This window comes from Acinonyx jubatus, chromosome B4, assembly GCF_027475565.1.
Source record: "Acinonyx jubatus isolate Ajub_Pintada_27869175 chromosome B4, VMU_Ajub_asm_v1.0, whole genome shotgun sequence".
Classification (NCBI taxonomy): Eukaryota; Metazoa; Chordata; class Mammalia; order Carnivora; family Felidae; genus Acinonyx; species Acinonyx jubatus.
The window spans coordinates 80247886-80271801 of NC_069387.1; the positions used below are offsets into that span (position 1 = coordinate 80247886).

General features: G+C 36.0%; 1 protein-coding gene across 1 annotated transcript; it reads left to right on the forward strand.

Moving 5' to 3' along the window:
• The first annotated feature begins 15735 nt into the window (after positions 1–15735).
• Positions 15736–16674, forward strand: LOC106981138 (olfactory receptor 6C2-like). The gene has a single exon (XM_015079266.1). It carries the CDS (start codon positions 15736–15738, stop codon positions 16672–16674), a length of 939 nt encoding a protein of 312 aa, XP_014934752.1.
• Positions 16675–23916: the final 7242 nt, after the last annotated feature.

Sequence of the window (23916 nt, forward strand, 5' to 3'; positions counted from 1 at the left end):
CCAGTCCATGAACATAAGATATCTTTCCATTTATTTGTACTTTCTTTAATGTCCTTCATCAAATGTCATATCATTTTCAGTGTATTAGTCTTTCACTTGTTTATCATTGTATATTTCCTCTGGTTCCCACCAACAGGTAATATGAATGTGAATGAAATACATGTACATTTGAGGCATCATTTTTTAAATTTATTTTTTTGAGAGAGAGATACAGCACAAGTGGGAGGGAGACAAGAGAATCTGAAGAAGACTCCAGGCTCTGAGCTGTCAGCACAGAGCCCAGCACAGGGCTCGAACTCATGAACCACAAGACCATGACCTGAGCCACAGTCAGACACCCAACCAACAGAGCCACTCAGGCACTCCTAGGCATCATTATTTTTAAGTTGATAATTATGACTAGCAAAATGTCTTCCAAGAACAAGCTAGAGATGATCTCTTTCAGTAAATTTTCCTTGATCAGTCACACACTACTCTGATCTTCATTTCCTATTTCCTCTAGTAGTCATGTATTATATGAATTATATCTGAATGAAGTTACTTAAAATAGTTGATATTGATCTGTATTGCTGGAGATAATTTCATTCTTTTTATGGTATACATTTTACTTCATCCTTCTTTTTTCACATGGACTACATGCAAGTGTTAATAAAATAAAATTTTAAATAAAATTATAAACAGTATGACATAAGTCTCTTCTTCACCATTTTCCCCTGCTATTCAGTCTGCCATAGAGCCATTCACTATGTGTCCTTTTATATGTCCTTCCATAGACATTTTATACATATACAAAAATGTTAGCATCTTTCATCCAAACTCCAAACTCCATTCTTTTTCAAATGCCCAAGTTTGGGGCAGTTGGGCAGCTCAGTCAATTAACTGTCCAACTTCGGCCTAGGTCATGATCTCACGGTTCATGGGTTCAAACCCTGCATCAGGTTCTGTGCTGACAGCTCAGAGCCTGGACCCTGCTTCTGATTCTGTCTCCATCTCTCTCTGCTTCTCTCCCTCTCCCCCCTCTCTGTCAAAAATAAATAAACATCAAACGTCCAAATTTTAAGAGCACAATACTAAATAAACAAGTAAGTAAGTAAATAAAAAACAGGGAATGATGGCTCAAAGACCAAACTAAATCTCCAACAAGTGACCCTAAGGAAACATGCTGAATTACCCAACAATTCAAAATAACAGTGTTGAGATGCTGAATAAGAATACGGACAACTAAATGAAATCAGGAAAGGATTCATGAACAACAGTGAAAATATCAACAAAAAGACAGAAACTATAAAAAGAGCCAAACAGAAATTTTGGACCCGAATAATGTAACAACTGAATTTTAAAAAATTATCTAGGGAGGTTAAATAGTAATCTTATTCAAGCAGAAGAATGAATCAGTGAACTTGGAGATACAGACTTCAAGCTACAGAATGAATAAATCACAGGGATAAAAGGCACAGTATGGGGAATATAGTGAATGGCATTATAATAGCATTATATGGTGACAGATGGTAGCTACACTTGTGGTGAGCATAGCACAATATATAGACTTGTTGAATGACTATGTTGTACACTTGAAATTAATGTAACATTGTGTGTCAATATGCTGCAATAAAAAATTTTTGAGTCAGGGAGCAAAAACAAAAATAGAATGAAGAAAAGTGAAGAGAGCCCAAAGGATTTATGAGACACCATCAGGTGGACAAATATATACGTTATGAGAGTCCCAGAAGGAGAAGAGAGATGAAAGGGCAGAGAGCAAATTTGAAGAAATAATGGCTGAAAACTTTCCAAATCTGAAAAAAAGAAATGGGCACACAAATTTTAGAAGCTTGAAGAAGTCTACATAAGATACTCAAAGAGACCCACCCTGACAGACATTATAAACAAACTGTCAAAAGTTAAAGATAAAGAGAGAATCTAGAGAGCAGCAAGAGCAAAATACTGTCAGACACAAGGGAGCTCCTATCAGATTATCGAGGCATTTCTCAGCAGAAACTTTGCAGGCCAGAAGGGAGTGGGACTATATATTCAAAATTGTGAAAGAAAAAACTGGCAACAATGATACTATATTCAGCAAAAGTGTCCTTTGAAAAATCAAAGAGAAATTAAGACTTTCCAAATGAGCATAACATAAGAAAAATCATTACCACTTGATCTTCCCTACAAAAAAATACTACAGGGAATCCTCCAAGTTGAAATTTTAAAGGTCTCTGGTAAAGGTAATATACAGGGATACCTTGGAGATATTGTGGATTCAGTTCCAGACCACTGTATAAAGCAAGTACCATAATAAAGTGAGTCAGATGAATTTTTGGTTTCCCAGTGTACATAAGAGTTATGTTTACATTATTCTCTGGTCTATTAAGTGTGCAATAGCATTAGGTCTAAAAAACACTGTATATGCCTTAATTTAAAAATACTTTATTGCTAAAAAATGCTAACGATCATCACTGCTCCCAGAGAGTCATAATCTTTTTGCTGATAGAGGGTCTTACCTCAGTGTTGATGGCAGCTGACTGATCAGGGTGGTGGTTGTTGAAGGTTGGGGTGACTGTTGCAATTTCTTAAAGTAGAACAACAATAAAGTTTGCCACATCAATTGACTTTTTTCCTTTCATAATTTCTCTATAGCATGTGATGTTATTTGACAGCACTTTTCACCCATAACTTCTTTCAAAATCGGGAGTCGATACTCTCAAAATCTGCCATTGCTTTATCACCTAAGTTTATGTAATATTCTAAATCCTTTGTTCTCATTTCAACTATCCTTACAGCATCATCCTTAGGAGTAGCTTCCATCTCAAAAACCACTTTTGGGGTATCTGTGTGACTCAGTTGGTTAAGTCTCCAGCTCTTGGTTTTGGCTCAGGTCACGATCTCACAGTTCGTGAGTTTGAACCCCACGTCTGGCTCTGTGCTGTCAGTGTGGAACCTGCTTGGGATTCTCTCTCTCTCCCTCTCACTCTCTCTGCCCCTCCCCTGCTTGCGCTCTCTCTCTCTCTCTCTCTCTCTCTCTCTCTCTCTCAAGTAAACAAACAAACACTTTCTTTGCTCATCCATAAGAAGCAACTCTATGTCTAGGTAAGTTTTATCATCAGATTGCAGCAACTGTGTAACATCTTCAGGTTCCACTTCTAATTATAGTTCTCTTGTTATTTCCACCACATCCGCAGTTATTTCCTCTACTGAAGGCTCATACCCCTCAAGACATTCAACATCTATTAAAACTTCTGTTCATGTTGATATCTTGACCTTTTACCATGAAGCACAAACGTTCTTAATGGCATCTAGAATGGTGAATCCTTTCCAGAAGGTTTTCAATTTGGCAAGATCCATCAGAAGAATCATTCTCTACGGCAGCCCAAGCTTCATGAGATGTATTTCTTAAAGACTTGAAAGTTAAAATTACTCCCTGATCCATGGGCTGCAAAATGGATATTGTGTTAGCAGGCATGAAAACAGTATTAATCTCACTGGAAATGTCCATTAGAGTTTTTGGGTGACCAGATACACTGTCAATGAGCAGTAATATTTTAAAAGAAACCTTTTTTTTTTTTCTAAGCACTAGGTTTCAACAATATGTTCAAAATATTCAGTAAAACGTATTGCAAATCCATGTGCTCTCATCCAGGCTTTATTGTACCATTTATAGAGTACACGCAGAGTACATTTAGCATAATTCTTAAGGGCCTTAGGATTTTCAGAATGGTCAGTGATCATTGCCTTTGACTTCAAGTTACCACCTTCATTAGCCCCTAATAAAAGAGTCAACCTGTCCTTTAAAGCTTTGAACCCAGACATTTGCTTTTCCTTTCTACTTTTGAAAATCCTAGGCAGCATCTTCTTCCGATATGAGGCTGTTTCATCTACATTGAAAATCTGATGTTTAGTGTAGCCACCTTCATTAATTATCTTAGCTAGACCTTCTCGATAACTTGCTGAAGCTTCCACATCAGTAGTTGCTGCTTCACCCTGCACTTTTATGCCATAGAGATGGCTTCCTTTCCTAAACTTCATGAACTAACCTCTGCTAGGGTCAAACTTTTTCTTTGAAGCTTCCTCACCTCTTTCAGCCATCAGAGAATTGAAGACAGTTAGGACCTTACTCTGAATTAGGCCTTGGCTTAAGGGAAAAGAGACTCTAAAAGTGACAAAGACTAGAAAAGATTACAGAAAACCTCCAGAAACAATGGCAAAACAAGTAATAAAATGCCAACAAATGTATTATCAATAATTACTTTGAATGTAAATGGATTAAATGCTCCAATAAAAAGACATAGCATGTCAAAATGCAGGAAGCCCCATCTAGGTACTCCCTACAAGACTCATTTTAGACCTAAAGATACCTGCAAATTGAAAGAGAGGGAGCAGGGAAACACTTATCATGCAAACGTAGGTCAAAAGAAAGTCCAAATAGCAAAACTTATATCAGACAAACTAGACTTTAATTTTTTTTAACATTTTTATTTATTTATTTTTTTGAGAGAGAGAGAGACAGAGCACAAGCAGGGGAGGGGCAGAGAGAGAGGGAGACACAGAATCTGAAGCAGGCTCTAGGCTCTGAGCTGTCAGCACAGAGCCCAACGCAGGGCACAAACCCACGAACCATGAGATCATGACCTCAGCCGAAGTCGGTCGCTTAACTGACTGAACCACCCAGGCACCCCCAGACAAACTAGACTTTAAAACAAAGACTGTAAAAAGAGACAAAGAAGGGCATTATATAATCATACAGGAGACAATCCAACAAGAAGATGTAACAATAGTAAATATTTATGCATCCAACATGGAGCACTCAAATATATAAACAAACAAAAAGGAAGTAATTGATAAAACACAGTAATAGTAAAGGACTTTAATATTCCACTTACATCAGTGGACATTTCATCTAAGCAGGAAATCAACAAGGAAACAATGGCTTTGAATGACACACTGGACCAGATGGACTTATAAAATGCTAAAAATTTGGCACTCTAATGAAGGCACAGTTACAACTTGGTATAAATATATATTTGTTGATAAGCCTGATGTGGGGCAGGTCACTTCTGTTTGTTCCGGTTTCTATGACTACTCATGAATTAATTCAAAACATATGTATTGAGAACCTATGATATGATCGATATTGCTGTGAGTACTAAGATCAAAAAGAGTAAACAGGTACTGACCCATTTCTACTGATGTGTGTATTACATTCAGAACATTCCATTCTAAATTCTAAAACATTCCATTCCATTCCATTCTAAAATTTCATTCCATTCCATTCTAAAACAGCAAAATACTTCTTTTAAGTGCACATGGAACATTCTCCAGAAGAGTTCACACATTAGGTCACAAAACAGGCCTCAAAAAATACAAATATATTGAAATCATACCACATAACTTTCCTGACCATAATGCTATGAATCTAGAAGTTAACCACAAGAAAAGATTTGGAAAAGCCACAAATACACTGGAGGGTAAAGAACTGCTACTAAACAATGAATTGGTCAACCAGGAAAACAAAGAAATAACTTAAAAATACAAGGAAACAAAAAAAACACAACAGTCCACAACGGTTTTGGGAACACCAAACACGGTCCTAAGAGGGAAGTAAATAGCGATACACGCCTACCTCAGGAAGGAAGAAAAATCTCAATTAACAACCTAACTTTACACCTAAAGGAGCTAGAAGAACAACAAAGTTGAAATCCAGCAGAAGAAAGGAAATAATAAAAATTAGAGCAGAAATAAATGACCTCGAAAAGACACACACACACACACACACACACACACACACACACACACCCCAACAGAACAGATCAATGCAACCAGGAGCTGGTTCTTTGAAAAAATTAATAAAATTGATAAACCTCTAGCCAGATTCATCAAAAAAGAAAAGAGAAAGGATCCAAATAAAGCCACATGTGAGAGAGGAGAAATAACAACCAACACCACAGAAATGCAAACAATTATAACAGAATATAATGTAAAAATCACATGTCAACAAATTGGAAAACCTGGAAGAAACGTACAAATTCTTCAAAACATATAAACTACCAAAACTGAAACAAGAAGAAACAGAAAACTTGAGCACACTGGTAACCAACAAAGAAATTGAATCAGTAATCAAAAAACTCCCAACCAATAAAAGTCCAGGGCCACATGTCTTCACAGGCAAATTCTACCAAACATTTAAAGAAGAATTAATGCCTATTCTTCTCAAACTCTTCCAAAAATAGAAATAGAAGGAAAACTTCCTAAAACACATTCTATGAGGCCAGCATTACCCTGATCCTAAAACCAAATAGAGTCCACATAAAAAGAGAACTACAGGCCAATATCCTTGATGAACACAGATGCAAAAATAAGACAAAAACATAGAAAGGCAAACCATAAGAGCCTCTTAATTATAGAGAACAAACTGAAAGTTGCTGGAAGGAAGGTAGGTGGGGATATGGGCTAAATGGGTAATGGGCATTAAACAGGGCACTTGTGATGAGCACTGCGTGTTATATGTAAGTGATGAATCACTAAATTCTACTCTGGAAACCAATACTACACTATATGTTAACTAACTTGAATCTAAATTAATTAATTGACTAAAATGATTTGATGATTTCCTGTCTTACATTTAATTAATTAAAAAGAAAAAAGATAACATATCTAAATACTTGATACAGGGAAAATGTTAGAAGGTAAGTTTTCAATTATAGGTTTAGAGTGGCCTTACTAATATATTTATTTGGTACTCTGACTTGAAGTCAATTCCAAAATGTTCGACATAGGCCCAGAAAGATATTCAAAGGAACTGGCAATGGGAAAGTATAACTGGGAAGGTGGACTGTTCTGCCTTAAAGAGAGCTGATTTCTGTCTTAAGGGGTATAAGCATATGCTTTGTTAACCAGAGGTTTAATGTTAAGTCAATTGGTTAAAAGAAAATCTTAGAAATATAGTGAATATGGTGAATATTAGGAAGAAATATATACTCCCTACTCTTCATAATTATCTTCATGTGGAGATGCATTAAGAATAATTCTCAAAAACTTAAAAAATACATGATTCATACAATTATTCAACAAACACTTGCAAAATATTTTATTCAACTAGTTAAACCAGTAAGATAGTAACTTCGTTTAAAAGGAGAACTTAAAGAGCGCCTGGGTGGCTCAGTCAGTTAAGCATCCGACTTAAGCTCAGGTTATGATCTCACAGTTTGTGAGTTGTCACCCCACATCAGGCTCTGTGCTGACAGCTCAGAACCTGGCGCCTGCTTCAGATTCTGTGTCTCCCTCTCTGCCCCTCCCCTGCTTGTACTCTCTCTCTCCCTCAAAATAAATAAACATTAAAAAATATTTTAAAGGAATAAACACTATAATCAAGACTACTGTTCAGTATCTACTAGATACTGAACAGATTAATTTCCTATAGTGCCATAAAACTGCAATCTTTGGAATATCTTTTCCACTGAACAGAAATCTATAGTCAATGTGTCATTTCAAGGTATGTGGACTTTAAGCAAAGAGTAAATAACAAAGTATATTTTCCTGAATAATTAAATAATTTTTAGATGAGTCTATAAAATGACATTGCAAAGACAGGCATTTTCCTGCTTTATTTCTAAAGTTTGAAGATTTTTTTCAATAATTCATGTGTGCAATTCTCTTGGCCTGTCTCGTACCTATCCTTGCCTGTTGTTGACAAGACTTATCTGACAAGTAGATCTTGAACAAGGATCTGGGTATGCTAGATCTATCCTATTCCCTTTCCTTTTTTAAGTTGTCTTTTCTACAACTAGATTTCAGACTGCTTGAATCATTCAATAAGTTACCCACGCTGGTTGATGGGACAGATTTGGATCTAGCAATACCTGATAGATATGACTAAACAGTGATTTCTTATTGGAATGTCCAAAGTCATATTTTTAACATCTCTATCTGTAACAAAACCAATACTTTAATAACCATTTAATTGCCTACTTTCTCTAATTGACTCAGAAATCAACCAAAATAAGGATGGGATTCCCTTACGATCCCAACAGTGGCAAGGGACCCATACACTTTTGTGAATATTATGCGGCATTACACATTGGAAGCCAAGTGTAACAATACACTTCAAAATTCTAATTTTGTTTCATGTTTATTCATTTTTGAGAGACAGCGAGTGAGTCAGGGAGGGGCAGAGAGAGAGGGAGACACAGAATCTGAAGCAGGCTCCAGGCTCTGAGCTATCAGCACAGAGCTCGATGCAAGGCTCAAACCCACAAACCGTGAGATCATGACCTGAGCCAAAGCTGGACACTTAACCAACTGAGCCACCCAGGTGCCTCTCAAAATTCTAAAATATAAGTGGCCTTTGCCTCAGAAATTCCTCTTCTGATAATAATGCTGGTAATTAAAGAAATAGATGATATTTATATTCAATAAGATTTTTATTTTTTTAAATAAGATTTTTAACATATAACTTTATAATAAATATGGGAAGCTTTTTCAAATAAAGGTTTGTCCATAAAGAGTATATTGTGATGCAAATCTATATTTTTACCATGCAAAAGTATTTACGATAAATTGAGAAATTGATGATATATATACTACTTTCAAGTATATTTATACATTTTTCCACTTAAAGTACAGACCTAAAGCAATTTTGTTGTCTTTTGTTAACATTTTGTTATCTATGAGTTGAAGAGTAGCCAGAAATACCGTTTCATCAGAAAAGTATTGTTTTGCACTCAGAATGTATCTAATAAAATTGTTTCACCTTATTGTCTCCAAGGACATGATTCCCACTGCTGCCTCTATTAGGTGTTTTGCCAAAATTCAGCATATATTATAATCATTAGTCATATTTGAACCTTGGTTACCTAGGACCCTTTATTTACCCACATAGAGAGCTCCCGCACATCCATATGAGTCTGAGATAATAAAACATCTATGTTACTTCACTGTGTAAAAGTCTATTTTTGCCCAGAGAAATCAGCAATCATCCACCAAAATCTTCTAAAAATCACCTTAGATTTCTCATCATTTAAAATAAATGACTTTTTTTCAGGTTTGCTATATAAGAAATTTTTTCCTAGGTTTAACGTGGAATAGAATATTTTCTTTTGGTCTTTTTTTTTTAATATTTTTATTTATTTTTAAGAGAGAATATGTGGGGGACAGGCAAAAAGAAGTGGACAGAGAATCTGAAGTGGGCTCTGTGCTGACAATAGCAAGCCCCATGTGGGGCTTGAACTCACCAACCTTGAGATCATGACCTGAGCCAAAGTAGGACGCTCAACCGACTGAGTCACCCAGGTGTCACTAAAGTGGAATAGAATTTTTAACAAGAGTTTCTGGGCAACTCAGAGAGCACTACCTGCAGTAAAACACTGTCTGTGAATGTGTATGTCTCCATGAGAGGGGCCTTTGTGCACACATTCGACTCCACTTACGCTTTCAGTTTCATCTTTGGAACCATCAGGATCATAGAGTCATCTAAAGTCATGATTACCTTCCACAAGAGTAAGTATATTCTTATTTGGCAATTTCAGTTTTTCTTCAGTTAACATTCTAGCTCCGTGGTCTCTGCAAAAATATCAGACTTGTCTATTGAAGTATGAGATGGAAATAAATTAATTTGGATATCTCTGAAAAAAACCAAATATTTATAATGTTATAAGTAGTTATTTGTAATATTATTTCATTTTAGAAAAATTAAATTTTAAGGGATTGAACTCACTGGAAATATTTAATACACACATCAGTAGAGATGAGTCAGTACTTTTTCACTCATTTTGGCCTTAGTGCTTATAACAGTATCAATCATACCATAGGTTCTCAGTACATGTTTTTAATTAATTCATGAGTAGTCATAAAAACAGTAGGAACAAACAGAAGTGACCTGACCCACAACATCACACTTACCAACAAATATATATTATACCAAGTTGTAATTATGCCTTCATCACAGTGCCAAATTATTAGCAATGTTGTCTATAGTGATCAATGAGCTAATTATAAATACAAATATTCCAGGGTGCCTGGGTGGCTCAGTCGGTTAAGCATCCAACTTCGGCTCAGATCATGATCTCACAGTTCATGGGTTTGAGCCCCGCATTGGGCTCTGTGCTGGCAGCTCAGAGCCTGGAGCCTGTTTCGGATTCTCTGTCTCCCTCTCTCTCTGCTCCTCCCCCACTCATGCTCTGTCTCTCAAAAATAAACAAACATTGAAAGAAAAAAAATTTATAAATACAAATATTCTTTGAACTACACTAAATTGAAAATACACCTAAATTAAAGTGGTTTACCAGAACACTCACTTAATATTCCAAGATCACAGAAAATAAATTGGTGATTAGAATGAAAGGAGAGTTTGGGAATCTGGGACAATCCTCTGAGTTAGCATGCCACAGTGAAGCACTGAGAGCTTTAAGAATGTTCTCAGTTTGGTTCAAAAGGGTCAATTCCTATATGATTCTGTCTAAAAGGGTACTTGATTATCAGTTATTTCTCCCCCTGAGCATGATTAGTGATCCTTTTCTGCAGAGATGCATAAATTCAAGGTAATTTCCTATCTGTAGGAGTCTGATGCTGTTATTTGTTATGTCTTAATAGAAATACCATGCTTCAATTCACCAGACCTTAGAAAAGCACACCTCTAGGTTTCTCATTGGGTACAGATTGCTAGAATAAGTAAAAACATTCATCAACAAATTTTTACCTAGGAAATCCTTTTCGTCCTTGGAATAGAGGGAAAGCAAAAGATATAGACTCTATTTACAAAATAACTGCTCATTTAATTAATTACCTAATGATAGTTGAGAAAGAAATGTGAAATACCTGTTACCTCATGTCCAAAATTGCAGCCTCTCTGAACTCTGCTCTTAGTATTTCTTTACAGAACATTGAACAGGTTATCAGAGGCACCAAAACTCACAAGCTTTATAAAGAATTCAGAAAAGAAAACACAATAGTTGTAATGCCATTGATTAGTGCCCTCACACATTCGCATAAGTATTAGAGGAAGTTATGGAACAAAAAAAAGAGGAGGAAGAAGAAAATGAAGGAGAGAAAAGAGGTAGTGGCTTTAAGTTATTATCTGCCAGGCACTCTGCATGAATTATCTCAATCAGTACGTACAATAATTCCATGAAAGTAGGTATTATGGAGGAAACTAAAGCTATAAAGGAAAGGAGAAGGGGGAACAGCATACTCTTATTTCAAAGACAGTGTATAAGGCACAGGAAGCAAACTTCCTCTTACTAGACATTAGCCCACAGGAAGACAATAGAATCAGTCACACCTGCATAATGTTAAAGGCAGTCTCAAAAAAATCAGTTAATTTTTACCCCAATCAGCTTATATGTTAATGATCTTATATATAAATCATTTTAAAACCTGCTCAGTTTAAAGAAAATACCTTGTTTTTGTTGTTTAAGGCAAATATGACAGTCATTCTTTATTTCTACAAACTTTTAAAGAACACTTACTATGCCCCTGGAGATAAGTTTGCTGCTGGAGACACAATAATGTCCAAAACAAAATTTGTCTACCCTATTTGACAAGTTAGTCATAAGACTTATCATAAGAATAGTCATAGACTACAAGGAAAAACTACTTCTACTTAAAGGGTTATAGATAGATTCCTAGTGAAATTTATACCTAAACCAAAAATTGAAAGAGGGATAGGAAGGTTAGAGACTGCAAGTATAGAGATCACTAAAGAGAAAAGGATCAGCATATGGAAATTTCCACAGATAATTTTAAGCATGGCCTTTTATGGGAACTGCTAGTAAATAAGTGAAGCAAATTGAATCAGGAAATGTGAAACCAGCAGCCTGACTCTATAAACTGTACTCTTTATCACTATGATATACTATTTTTTTTTCATTAAAGTATAATTAGCAGTGCTATGTTGGCTTCAGTTTTACAATATAATGATTCCACAATTCTATACATTTCTCAGTGCCCATCAAGGTAACTGTATTCTTAATCCCTTTTACCTACTTCACCCAGGCCTCACCCACCTTCCATCTGGCAATCACCAGTTTGGTCTCTGTATTTAAGAGTTTTTTTGTTTCTTTTTTCTTTGTTTATTCACTTATTGTTTCTTAAATTCCACATATGAGTGAAATCATATGGTAATTTGATTTCCTGTGACTGACTTATTTCACTTAACATTATACCCTGTAGGTATTTGTTGCTGCAAATGTCAAGATTTCATTTTTATGCCCGAGTAATATCCCATTGTATATCATAGAGGTATATACAAACTATGGGGAGTAAGACAGCATCCAGTAAAAGTACACTAGAAGAATAGAAGAAATTAGGTAAATTGTATTAATACTGGAAATATTAGCAAGATCTCCATATGCTCACTGAGAAGCTTAAATTTTATGATGAAGGTAAAAGGGAGTGATAGAAAGGATTAAAATTATGGCTTGAGTAATTTTAATTATTTGAGATAGCAAAAATTCTACTTGCAAACTCTGAAAAAAATAAAAATTCATTTTTTTAATTCAACTTAATATCAGTGTCTTCCCTCCCTACCTAACTCCACCACCTCATTCTAGTGAATCATTAACATATATCTGTGCTGTCGCCCTCAACCCAGCTTCATCCTAATTCTGGTACATCTGTGCACTTTGAGTGTATTAAGAGGTAAAGAAATGTCAGTATCCATCAGAGTTGACATTATCAAAATATCCATCATCTCTTCCTATCCTCAAATACCTATTCTGTGCTTTTCTGCTGTGGGATTTCTTGTCCCTCTTCCCATAGAACTCTTACGGTTCAGTGGTTCTCTGTATAAGCCTTAAGACACTTTTATATCTCTACAGCAAATTGCAATACAGGAAAATTTATGAAGGACTGAATGTTCTTTTTTAGCTTCCTGCCACTATTAAGCATAGGAACACCCTTCTTCTAATTCTACACCATCTTGAGACTGGGAATACTATGTGACTTTCTAATGCCCTTATAGCCTGTGTTCAAGGAGCAACTAATTATTTCCTATTATTTTCCTCCTGAGAGCTCTTCAAGGAAAAAACCCTGCAGAAGTCTATCTCATTTTCTTTCCTTCTGTTATTCTGGCTCCGTATCAGTGGAAGATAGCAGAGAGCCCCAAACATAGAGATCTCATTCAGAACCATCAAATTCTCTAACCTATCCCCTAACTCTTTTATCCCCTGCTAAACAAATTTCCTAAATTCTCTAAGTATGAGAAGCCTTGTCCTTACTCATTACGCATGGAATAAAATCTTTATTGCATGAAAGGATTCCATTAATCTAAATGCTTGATGCATTTGAAACTCAAAATCCCTAAACATGTTCCTTCTTCTACTCTTCATAATTCTTACCTAAAGCCAAAATAAATTAACTTTCATATAATTGAGAGACAGATCAAGAGTTTTAAGGAAATATCTAGTATAGGGTTAATGTCAGTTAATAATCTTTCAGAAACATTTTTCTACAACACATAAGGGAGAATTAATCATATTTGGGATTTTTAAAAAATGACTCTGATTATATTGATTTTAAATTTTGAATGCAAAGATATATGTTAAGTATATATTAATATGCTTTTGCAATGTTTCAATGAGATAAAAACACCCAGAGTAAAATTAGTATTGTGAGTGAAAGAATAAAAGAAACAAATTCCGAAGATAGCCAAAATGGCAAGACCTAGTGATAAACTGAAAATGGGAGTAAAGAAAAAAGGAACAATAAAGATTGTCCTTGGATGAGACTTAGGATTGACAGGGAAGGAAATGCAATAGTGAGAGGCACATTTAAAATCTTGAAATGTGCACATCCACAGGACTCTCAATAAGACACAATAAAATAACAAAATAAGAATGCTCAATACAGTTAATAGTAATGACTGTTTGCCATATTCCAAACGCAGTTATAGATATTTTATCTATAGTATCTAAATTTATCAGTATAACCCTAAGATGTAAATATTATTTTTACCTGAATTTTGCACATGAAAAAAAAAGCACAAGATAAAGACGTTAAGCAAATCACTCAAGGATACTCAAAAAGGAAAAAGAAAAAGTCTAAATTCAAACCCTCCAAATCTGATCTAGATGTCCAAGAATAAACTGAATGTTGAAGTCAGAACACCTAAGATATATTTTCCCTGCAGATACAAAGTTGGGAATCATCAGTCTATTTGAAGTCACCTTTTTATAAGATTCAACTTATTCATAAGAGACAGAATGAGAGAAAGGATTTTCTAGAAAAGAGATTTCAGATGGATCAATAACCAAACGGATTGGAGAAGGAAAGGAAGCCACGAGAGAGAATGAAAAAGAATAGACAAAGTAGTAGGAAGAAATTCAAGGAAATATGAGTTGGCAGGAATTAAGCTGTAATGACTTTCATAAGGTAGCAGTTTATAGTCTCATATGCAGCAAAGAATTTGAGCTAAATGAAGGCTGAATTGTGTTTAATGAGTGAAACAAGAGGGAAGCTAGTGTTGACCTTGACTAGAGTAGTTTAAATGGTGCAAAAATCAGATGAGTTGATGTATAAATGGTTGATAAGACAGAGGAGACATCATATAGGTAAAATTTAAATGACAACGTGGAAGTATAATTAAAAGGCTAAAACTTCTTTGTACATGTGATATTGGTACATGTGATTTACCATAAGTTATTTCTAGCTGAAACAAGGTAGGCAAAAACAAAAAAATTGGGGTTATGGCTCTTCAGCTCTATAAACATACTCCTAATGTTCCCTTACTTCTCTGTAATAATTTTGAATCAAACACATTACTGTTCAATACATGCAAGGAGTGATTTGTCACTGTCAAATGTGTTTAGAAAGAAACAATGGAAATTCAGTTTCAAATTTTAATATCAAGAATCTGCTCTAAATGAGAAACCATTGATGGGGAAAGAGGAATAAAAGCTCTCAAGATCTAGAGAATATGAAACTGTAGCAGCTTGAGTGCTTTAGGGCCATCACTGTTGAAGAAACCTAGAAGTAATGAATGAGATGATACAAATCCAGACTTCAGCTTGTAACTGGAGGAGAAATTCTTTGGAGAACAAGGATATCCTATAATATATATTAAGTAGATAATATATTCTAAAAGTAGAAAGAAAATACAGCCAAAGGTAAATATTTAAAATATTAAATATGTACATTTAAAGTAAAATTTCTATGGGGAAAACCTCAAAAAAATTGGACTGTTAACACACTTAAATGAATCTTTAAGAAAATATATCCAACAAAAACACACTTCCAAGAAGATGAACTAAATAAGCTGACACAGGATAGACTATGTGATAAATATTCATTACCAGTTTAATAACTAATACATATGTAAATTTTAGTACTGGGATTATTTGACCAATGATCATTGTTAGTTTTCAAGTCTTCTCTGCTAGAAGCATGTCTGCAGATGGAAAATATGGGGAGGGCAGAATTGTTGATCCAAAAGCAACTTATAAAGAGAGGAATTTTTTTAATGATGTTTATAAGATGATATGTTCAACTGACACCAGGTCTAGCTAAGTTGTAGATTTATTAGAAGCAGCAGTAGGAAATATGTGATTTACATATGAATAGTTAGTTGTGTGACACAAAGAGGCACTCAAACATCACCATGTGTTATGTGCTCACTTCTCCATTAACCAAGTGTATAGGAATCACTCTTAGATGTACTTCTCTTGAGGTTAGCAGTTGGCCAGGACTTTGGAGCTCTTCATATAGTCCTCTTTATTGTTTCAAGCAGATTGGGCAAGAGACAAGAAATAATCAAAGATGAGAAACCAAACCACGCTTACGACTTTCATCTTGCTGGGACTGACAGATGACACTCGACTGAAAATTTTGCTTTTTATCTTTCTATTTCTTTCCTACATATTGAGTGCATCTGGAAACCTAACCATCATCACCCTCACTCTGATTGATTCTCACCTTAAAACACCGATGTATCTTTTCCTCCAAAATTTCTCCTTCTTAGAAATTTCATTCACAACTGCTTGTATCCCCAGGTTCTTATATAGCATATCATCTGGTGACAAGTCCATTACCTATAATGCTTGTGTCAGTCAACTGTTGTTTACAGACCTCTTTGCAGTAACAGAGTTTTTTCTCCTGGCCACCATGTCCTATGATCGCTATGTGGCCATCTGCAAACCACTGCATTACATGACCATTATGAACAGCAGAGTCTGCAAGAACTTCATCCTCTTTTGTTGGGTAGCAGCACTGATCATCATTCTCCCACCACTCAGTCTAGGTTTGGACCTGGAATTCTGTGATTCAAACATCATTGATCATTTTTGCTGTGATCCATCTCCTATCCTGAAGATCTCTTGCTCAGATACATGGTTGATAGAGCAGATGGTTATAGTATGTGCTGTGTTGACATTCATTATCACCCTCATGTGTGTAGTTCTTTCCTACATATATATCATCAGGAGCATTCTAAAGTTTTCCTCTGCCCAGCAAAGAAAAAAGGCCTTTTCCACTTGTTCTTCCCACATGATTGTTGTTTCCATTACTTATGGTAGCTGCATCTTCATTTATGTCAAACCTTCAGCCAAGGATGAGGTGGCTATTAATAAAGGGATTTCACTCCTTATTACTTCTATCTCACCAATGCTGAATCCCTTTATTTACACACTGAGAAACAAGCAAGTGAAGCAAGCTTTTCATGACTCAATTAAAAAAACTGCATTCCTCTCAAAGATGTAAAGGAGAAATGAGTCAATGAATCCAAAAGGGAAGGTGAATACACACAAAACCTGAAGCTTTATATATATATACTATTTGTCTCTGTATCACTTATTCTCCAGTCATACTGAGACTCTCACTTTCTTTTTAAGCTCGCTAACTGTGAACCCTATTCCATTTTTCACTCTCCACTAAAACTAAACTCTGGGGGCACCTGGGTGGCTCAGTCAGTTAAGCGTCTGACTTCGGCTCAGGTCATGATCTCACAGCTTGTGAGTTCAAGCCCCATTTCGGGCTCTGTGCTGACAGCTCAGAGCCTGGAGTCTGCTTCAGATCATGTGTCTCCCTCTCTCTCTGCCCCTCCCCTGCTCACACTCTGTCTCTCCCTCAAAAATTAATAAATGTTAAAAAATTTAAAAAAAAAAAACTAAACTGAAGATATTTACTCTTACTATCTGACAGATATTGATGTTTGCCAAACATGCTGGTTGTTACCCCTAGCAACACAGTAGACCACATTTTTCTGCCATAGTTCTACACTGTTAGGTGTGTCTAAGTACCCAAGTTATAGTTACCAGAATGGCTGTGGAAGTGATGAGCACCATTTCTAGACCTGGCCTGTAAAACATACAATATGTGATTCACCATTCATGCCTTTTCCCCACCTATCAGTCAGATGCCCATGTTTAAATGACTTTTGTAAGCTTTGCGTTGGTAATGAATGAGGTTGATTCTCCCTCTCAGCTATAAGTCTCCATCCAAAGCACAGACAGTCACAGCAAGCCTGATAAATCTTTTCCTCTGCCCCCACCTCCACTCAGTTGTCACTAGATTTGACAGGTGAAGTATCACAGAAATATCCCTGGTACTTAGCAAGGGGGCCATATTCACAGCTTAGGTCTATTCTGGTTAAATGAATGAAATGATGACCCACCTTAAAGTACCATTAGAAGTATGTACTGTTAAATTTAATGGTATGGATACTATCTTGACTATTGGCATCTTCCTCCTCAGACACTCTTAAACTCAAATCTAGCCCAAAACAACCATATGAGTATTAAAAATAATATACACAAAGTTGTGAAGTTTTAATACTACCCACCCGTCTTTCACATCTTCTGGTCCTATAAACCTTTCCAGCAAAGTGCCTGTGTTACTTCCTCTTATACCTACTGTGAGGGGGCAATCATTTAAATAAAATTCCAGCCTTTTAATGTTTGTCAAGCACTTTTTTTGAATGACTGGTGTTTAAATTGCCGTCTCCCATTTTCAAGGAGTCCATTGCATTGAGGGCATTATGGAATATAATATGTCTATGTAATATTTTCTTTTTCTTGACTTTTTATGTACATTGGTGGAAGTAATGTAACTGTATTAGAAGAAATATATTCAAGATACCCTACAAGGGATTGTGCAAGTAGATGTTGGTCTTTCAATCACTTGCAGAGACCATAAGCTTAACTGAGGGAGTAAATTTAGCCCCCTGTACAAAAATTTACCATTCTAAGTCACAACCCTCACTACATTTGAAACGCGTACAAGCTTGGATAAGTTGAATAAATCTGAATGAGTATTTTAAGATGTGCATGTGGAGTTAAAGTAGGTTTCTCACACATTACAACTGATATTTCACTCTTAATTCTTTAGGGACATCCTATAATTGATCTCTTTTTCATCTTACTCTTCAAAACTATGTTTCTCTGAAAGTCTGTCTTTAATTAATCCCTTTTAAAGGACTTCACCAGGTCATGTCTTCCTTTCTGCTACCACATACTCTGCCCCCTGAGTCCTAGGTCACAGTTTGAACCAACACCACCAAGGTCAGATTGTCACTGCTCTGCACCCCACACCCTGGGGCCTCAGATGCAGCTATGACTAGACTGTCACTGCTCTGTGTCCAGCCCTCTGAGGCACTGCTGCACCCTCCCTGGATGTGGAAACACTGCACACACCTAGCTGGCACCCTCATGGCCATTTGGAGGAGCAAGTCTTTTCCCACCAAAGCCAGTTTAAAAGGTTCCAAGTGGCAGCTGCTCCCTCAGATTTGTAGACATCAGTGCAAAGCCAGTAGAAACATGAAAAGGCAAAGAAACAGGACACCATCAAGGGAGCGCAGTAATTTTCCAGTAACTGAGACCAAAGAAATGAAAATCTACAAGTTCTGTTAAACAGAATTCAAAACAATTATTTTAAAAAGGATAAATAAGTTGTGAGGATCTAATGTATAGTATAGATAATATTTAATAATACTGTATTATACACTTAAAATTGGCTGAGAGTAGATCTTAAGCATTCTCACTGCAAAGATTAACTATATAAGGTGATGGATGTGTTAATTAACTTGATTTTGGTAACCATCTACAACATACATATGTATCAAATTATCAAGTTAAGCACTTTATATATTTTATTGCCAATTATTCCTAACATATCAGGAAAAAAACAGACATGTATACAAAAAAATAATTCATCAATTAATTATAAAAATAGAAACAGAAAGGCCCATGAGATATAAAAACAAAAGAATCATAAAAATCTGAGAGGTATTTCTTAAAACTATCAACATAGTTATCACTTTGCCTTTTCTTTCATTAGATTTTTCTTTTTTATTATCTGAATATGTTACACTAAGCATTACACATTTTGCAGGATTAATAAATCAGAAAAACTATCCTTATCATCTTAAAAATATTTAACATGATATTGAAATAAAATAAAACAAAGTTGACTTTTGCCTTGCAATCTGTTACTTATTAGTATAGACATGGCCTACCTCTGATGTTAACGTTATTTGTATATGTGTCTCTCAGGACATTTTCCCCAGTTCTGTTTCTTCCCCCTCTAGATTCCCGGTACTTACATAAGAGATTAGTAATGTTTAGGACAGAACTACCAAGGACATGTTTGTTTCTTTCACTTAACTGAAAATTAGGTCAATTTTGTCAATTTAGAAAAATTTATCTCTGCTAGAAATATCAGAAGATCAATTTTTCCAAAACAGAGATCTTTACCTACCCATTTAAACTATTATAAGCTTTGTGGTTAGGAGGGTAGAGAAATATTTCCTGGGCTCATGAGGAGGCAGGCTTTCTGCTGAAAAAAATGTTCATCTTCTGTGGGTGGTGAAACATTGGTGAGCTCTATGTGTGAGTCTGTATTCACAGAAGGTGAATTTTATGAAAGGTTTCAACAACCATTTATGAAGTGTGCCTTTCAACATGAGTGACAAATATATGACAGTCACTGACAACCTATTTTTGTGTATTAAGACAATGAACATTGTCTACACATCATAGAATTTGGGGCAACCCTCCTAAGCATCCTCTACCACAATCTCACCCTCATTTTAAACAAAAACTATGCCTAAAACATGTAAATTTTATCTCCATTGAGAGACTTATTTGCTGACGTTTTATCACTGGGTGACCCTGCCCTCTCACATTTTCATGTAAATTCAATTTTTAATCTCTATATCATAATATCAATGTCAATATCATGAAAGTGTTCTTAATAGTGTGAAATATTAACAGCTGGGAGAAAATGGTGGTATTTCTTGAGGAAAAGATACCATCCTCAGTACATGCAAGCTGAATGAGGTGACTTGGAAGGAGTTATTTATTTGGAATTGTAGTGACAGGAACTGAGGAAACATGTCTAGGCTGCAGACACAATCCCTTTCTATACCACCACTGGAAATGCCGTGTTGTGCCTACGTCCCCTAACCTGGTATTGAAGTGCCAAGGTTAACTTTTAGACAAACTGTGACCTGTTCTTTCCCTCATTTTGCTTTTCTATATTCTTTAAACTAAGCTACAGGACTAGATACACAGTGGGAACTGATACCTGCCTTTCCTAATTATGAAGAAAGAAACTTTTTAAAGTAACAAAGTGAAACTTCATGTAACCATCTAATTGGGACCTCTACAGCAAAAACCTTTTAATTCAACAATGTTGGAAAATGACAAAGTATGCAGTGATTGAAGATAGGAAATATTTGAGCCAGCTGCTATGTAAGTAATCAGATCAGAGAGAGGACCAAATATGTAATACTTATTGACCCAAACAAAGAATTTCAAATAATTGAATCACTATGTTGTACACCTGAAACTGACATAATATTGTATGTCAACTATATTTACATAAAATATTTTCATAAAAAATTTAATAAATAAAAATACATTATTGCTTTTAAGAAAAGCTAACCATTATCTAAGCTTTCAGCGAGTCATAATCTTTTTGCTGCTGGAGGGCCTCACCTTGATATTGATGACTGTTAACTGATAGGGGTGGTGGTTGCTGATGTTTGGGTGACTATTGCAATTCCTTACAATAAGAAATGAAGTTTGCCACATCAGTTAATTCTTTTCACAAACAATTCTCTGTAGCATGTGATGCTGTTTGATAGCACTTTACCCACAGTATAACTTTCAAAACTACAGTCAATCCTCTCAAACTTTGCCACTGCTTTATCAATAAGTTTATGTAATATTCTAAATCTTTTTATTTCAATGATCTTCACAGCATCTTTATAAGGAGTTGGAGAAACGACTTAAGAAACCACTTTCCTTGCTCATCCATAAGAAATAACTACATCCAGGAAAGTTTTATCATGAGATTGTAGAAACTTAGTTATGTCTTCAGGCTCTACTTATTCTTGTTTTCTTATTATTTCCACTACAACTATAGTTACTTCCTCCACTGAAGTCTCATACCTCTCAAAGACACCCATGAGGATTAGAATCAACTTTATCCAAATTCCTATTCATGTTGATATTTTGACGTCTTCCCATGAATCATGAATGTTCTTAATGGCATCTAGAATGGTGAATCCTTTCCAGAAGGTTTTCAATTTGCCCAGATCCATAAGAATCATCATTCTCATGGCAGGTGGGTGGTTCAGTCAGTTAAGCATCCAACTTTGGCTCAGGTCATGATCTCACCATTTGTGAGTTCAAGCGCTGCATCAGGCTCTGTGCTGACAGCTCAGAGCATGGAACCTGCTTCAGATTCTGTGTCACCCTCTCTCTCTCTCTGCCCCTCCCCTGCTCATGCTCATTTGCTCTCACTCTCTCTCTCAAAAATAAACATTAAAAAAAATTTTAATTAAAAAAAAGAATCATTCTCTATGGCAGCTCAAGCCTTATGAAATGTATTGAATGATAAAACTTGAAAGTCAAAATTACTCCTTGATCCATGGGTTTCAAAATGTATGTTGTGTTAGAAGGCATGAAAACAATATTAATCTTATAGTAAATCTCCATCAGCACTCTTGGATACATTGTCAATGAGCAATAATATTATGAAAGAAAACTTTTTTCTGAGACCTAGGTCTCAACAATGGGGTTCAAAATATTCCATAAACCATGTCATAAACACATGTGCCGTCATCCAGGCTTTGTTGTTCCATTCATAGAGCACAGGCAGAGTAGATTTAGCATAACCCTTAAAAGCCCTAGGATTTTCAGAATGGTCACGGATCACTGGCTTAGACTTCAAGTCACCAGCTACATTAGCCCCTAACAAGACAAAGTCAGCCTGTCCTTTCAAGTTTTAAATCCAGACATTGGCTTCTCCTCTCTAGTTATGAAAATCCTAGACAGTATCTTCTTTCAATATAAGGCTATTTCATCTACACTGAAAATCTGATGTTTAGTGTAGCCACCTTCATTAATGATCTTAGCTAGACCTTCTGGATAACTTGCTGAAGATTCCACATCAGTAGTTGCTGCTTCACCCTGTACTTTTATGTTATGGAAATGGCTTCTTTTCCTAAACTTCATGAACTAACGTCTACATTTTCTAACGTGAACTAACTAGCTACATTTTCTTCTGTAGCTTCCTCACCTCTTAGCCTTCAAGGAATCGAAGACAATTAGGGCCTTGCTCTGATTATGCTTTGGTTTAAGGAAATGTTGTGGCTGGTTTCACCTTGTATCCAGACCACTAAAACTTTCTCCATATCAGCTATAAACCTGTTTCTTTCTTATCATTTGTATGTTCATTTGGAATAACACTTTAGTTTTCTTCAAGAACTTTTCTCTGCTTTCACAGCATGACTAAATATTTGGTACAAGAGGCTTAGCTTTCAGCTTATCTTGGCTTTTGACAGTCCTTCCTTACTTAGCCTAATCATTTTTAGCTTTTGATTCATAATGAAACGTGTGACTCTTCCTTTTACTTGAACCCCTTGAGGCCACTGTAGGGTTATTAACTGGTTTATTTCAATATTGTGTCTCAGGGACTGGGGGTGGGGGCAGTGGAGAGAGAGATAGATGGTGAAATGGCCAGTGGTAGAGCAGTCAGAAAACACACAGGATTTGCATTCAGCATCTTGCATATACACTCGTGAAATACAACTATACAATTATGAAAACTAGAGCACAACCACTAGAGTCAGGGATCCTTAATTTCAATCCAAACTTCACCAATTTCTAGATGCATGACATTACACAATTTGCACAACTATAATTTGATTTCTTGATCTGCAAACAGTGATAACAATTATAACTGTGGCATACAGCTATGAGATAATGCCTATAAAAAGCTTTCTCTGGAGGTGCCTGGTGGCTCAGCCAGTTAAGCATCTGACTCTTGGTTTGGGCTCAGGTCATGATCTCACAATTTGTGAGTTGGAGCCGCGCACTGGTCTTCACTCTATCAATGTAGAGCCTGTTTGGGATTCTCTCTCTTGCTCTCTCTCTCTGCCTCTCCCCTGCTTGCTCTCTCTCAAAATAAATAAACTTAAAAAAAAAAAAAGCTTTCTCTGATCAGCAGGACCCCACTAAGAGCAGATTCTCCACAGGCTATAGCAACAAAGTGGTTATGAACTATACCTCCCATTCACTTCCCTGGTGGCAATGAGGCCCAGCAGGGAGGTAATCATAAACCCTTACTCAGGCAATGAGGCTATGAGAGTCACTGCCCTTCTTCCAATGGGAAGGTGTCAGTGGGGCTGATGGGACCTGAAATTCCACTCCACTTGTCAGCAATAAGGCAATATGACTCAATGCACCAATTTTACTAGGTTGGTGCTGGCAGGGCTTACTGTGAAACTACATGAACACCCACCCAGCCCTCATGCTACACTTCAACAAGGAAACTGCCTGCAAAAAAAAAAAAAAAAAAAAAAAAAAGAATAAAATGGCTCCAGAGTCTTATAATACAATACCCAATATGCCCAGGATATAACAAGAAAATCACTTGTCATACCAACAACCAGGAAAATTACAACACAAATGTGAAGAGGCAGCAAATATTAACATT

What these genes read in the sequence shown, in the direction of transcription:
- LOC106981138 (XM_015079266.1), top strand. Translation starts at nt 15,736, where the DNA reads ATGAGAAACCAAACCACGCTTACGACTTTCATCTTGCTGGGACTGACA.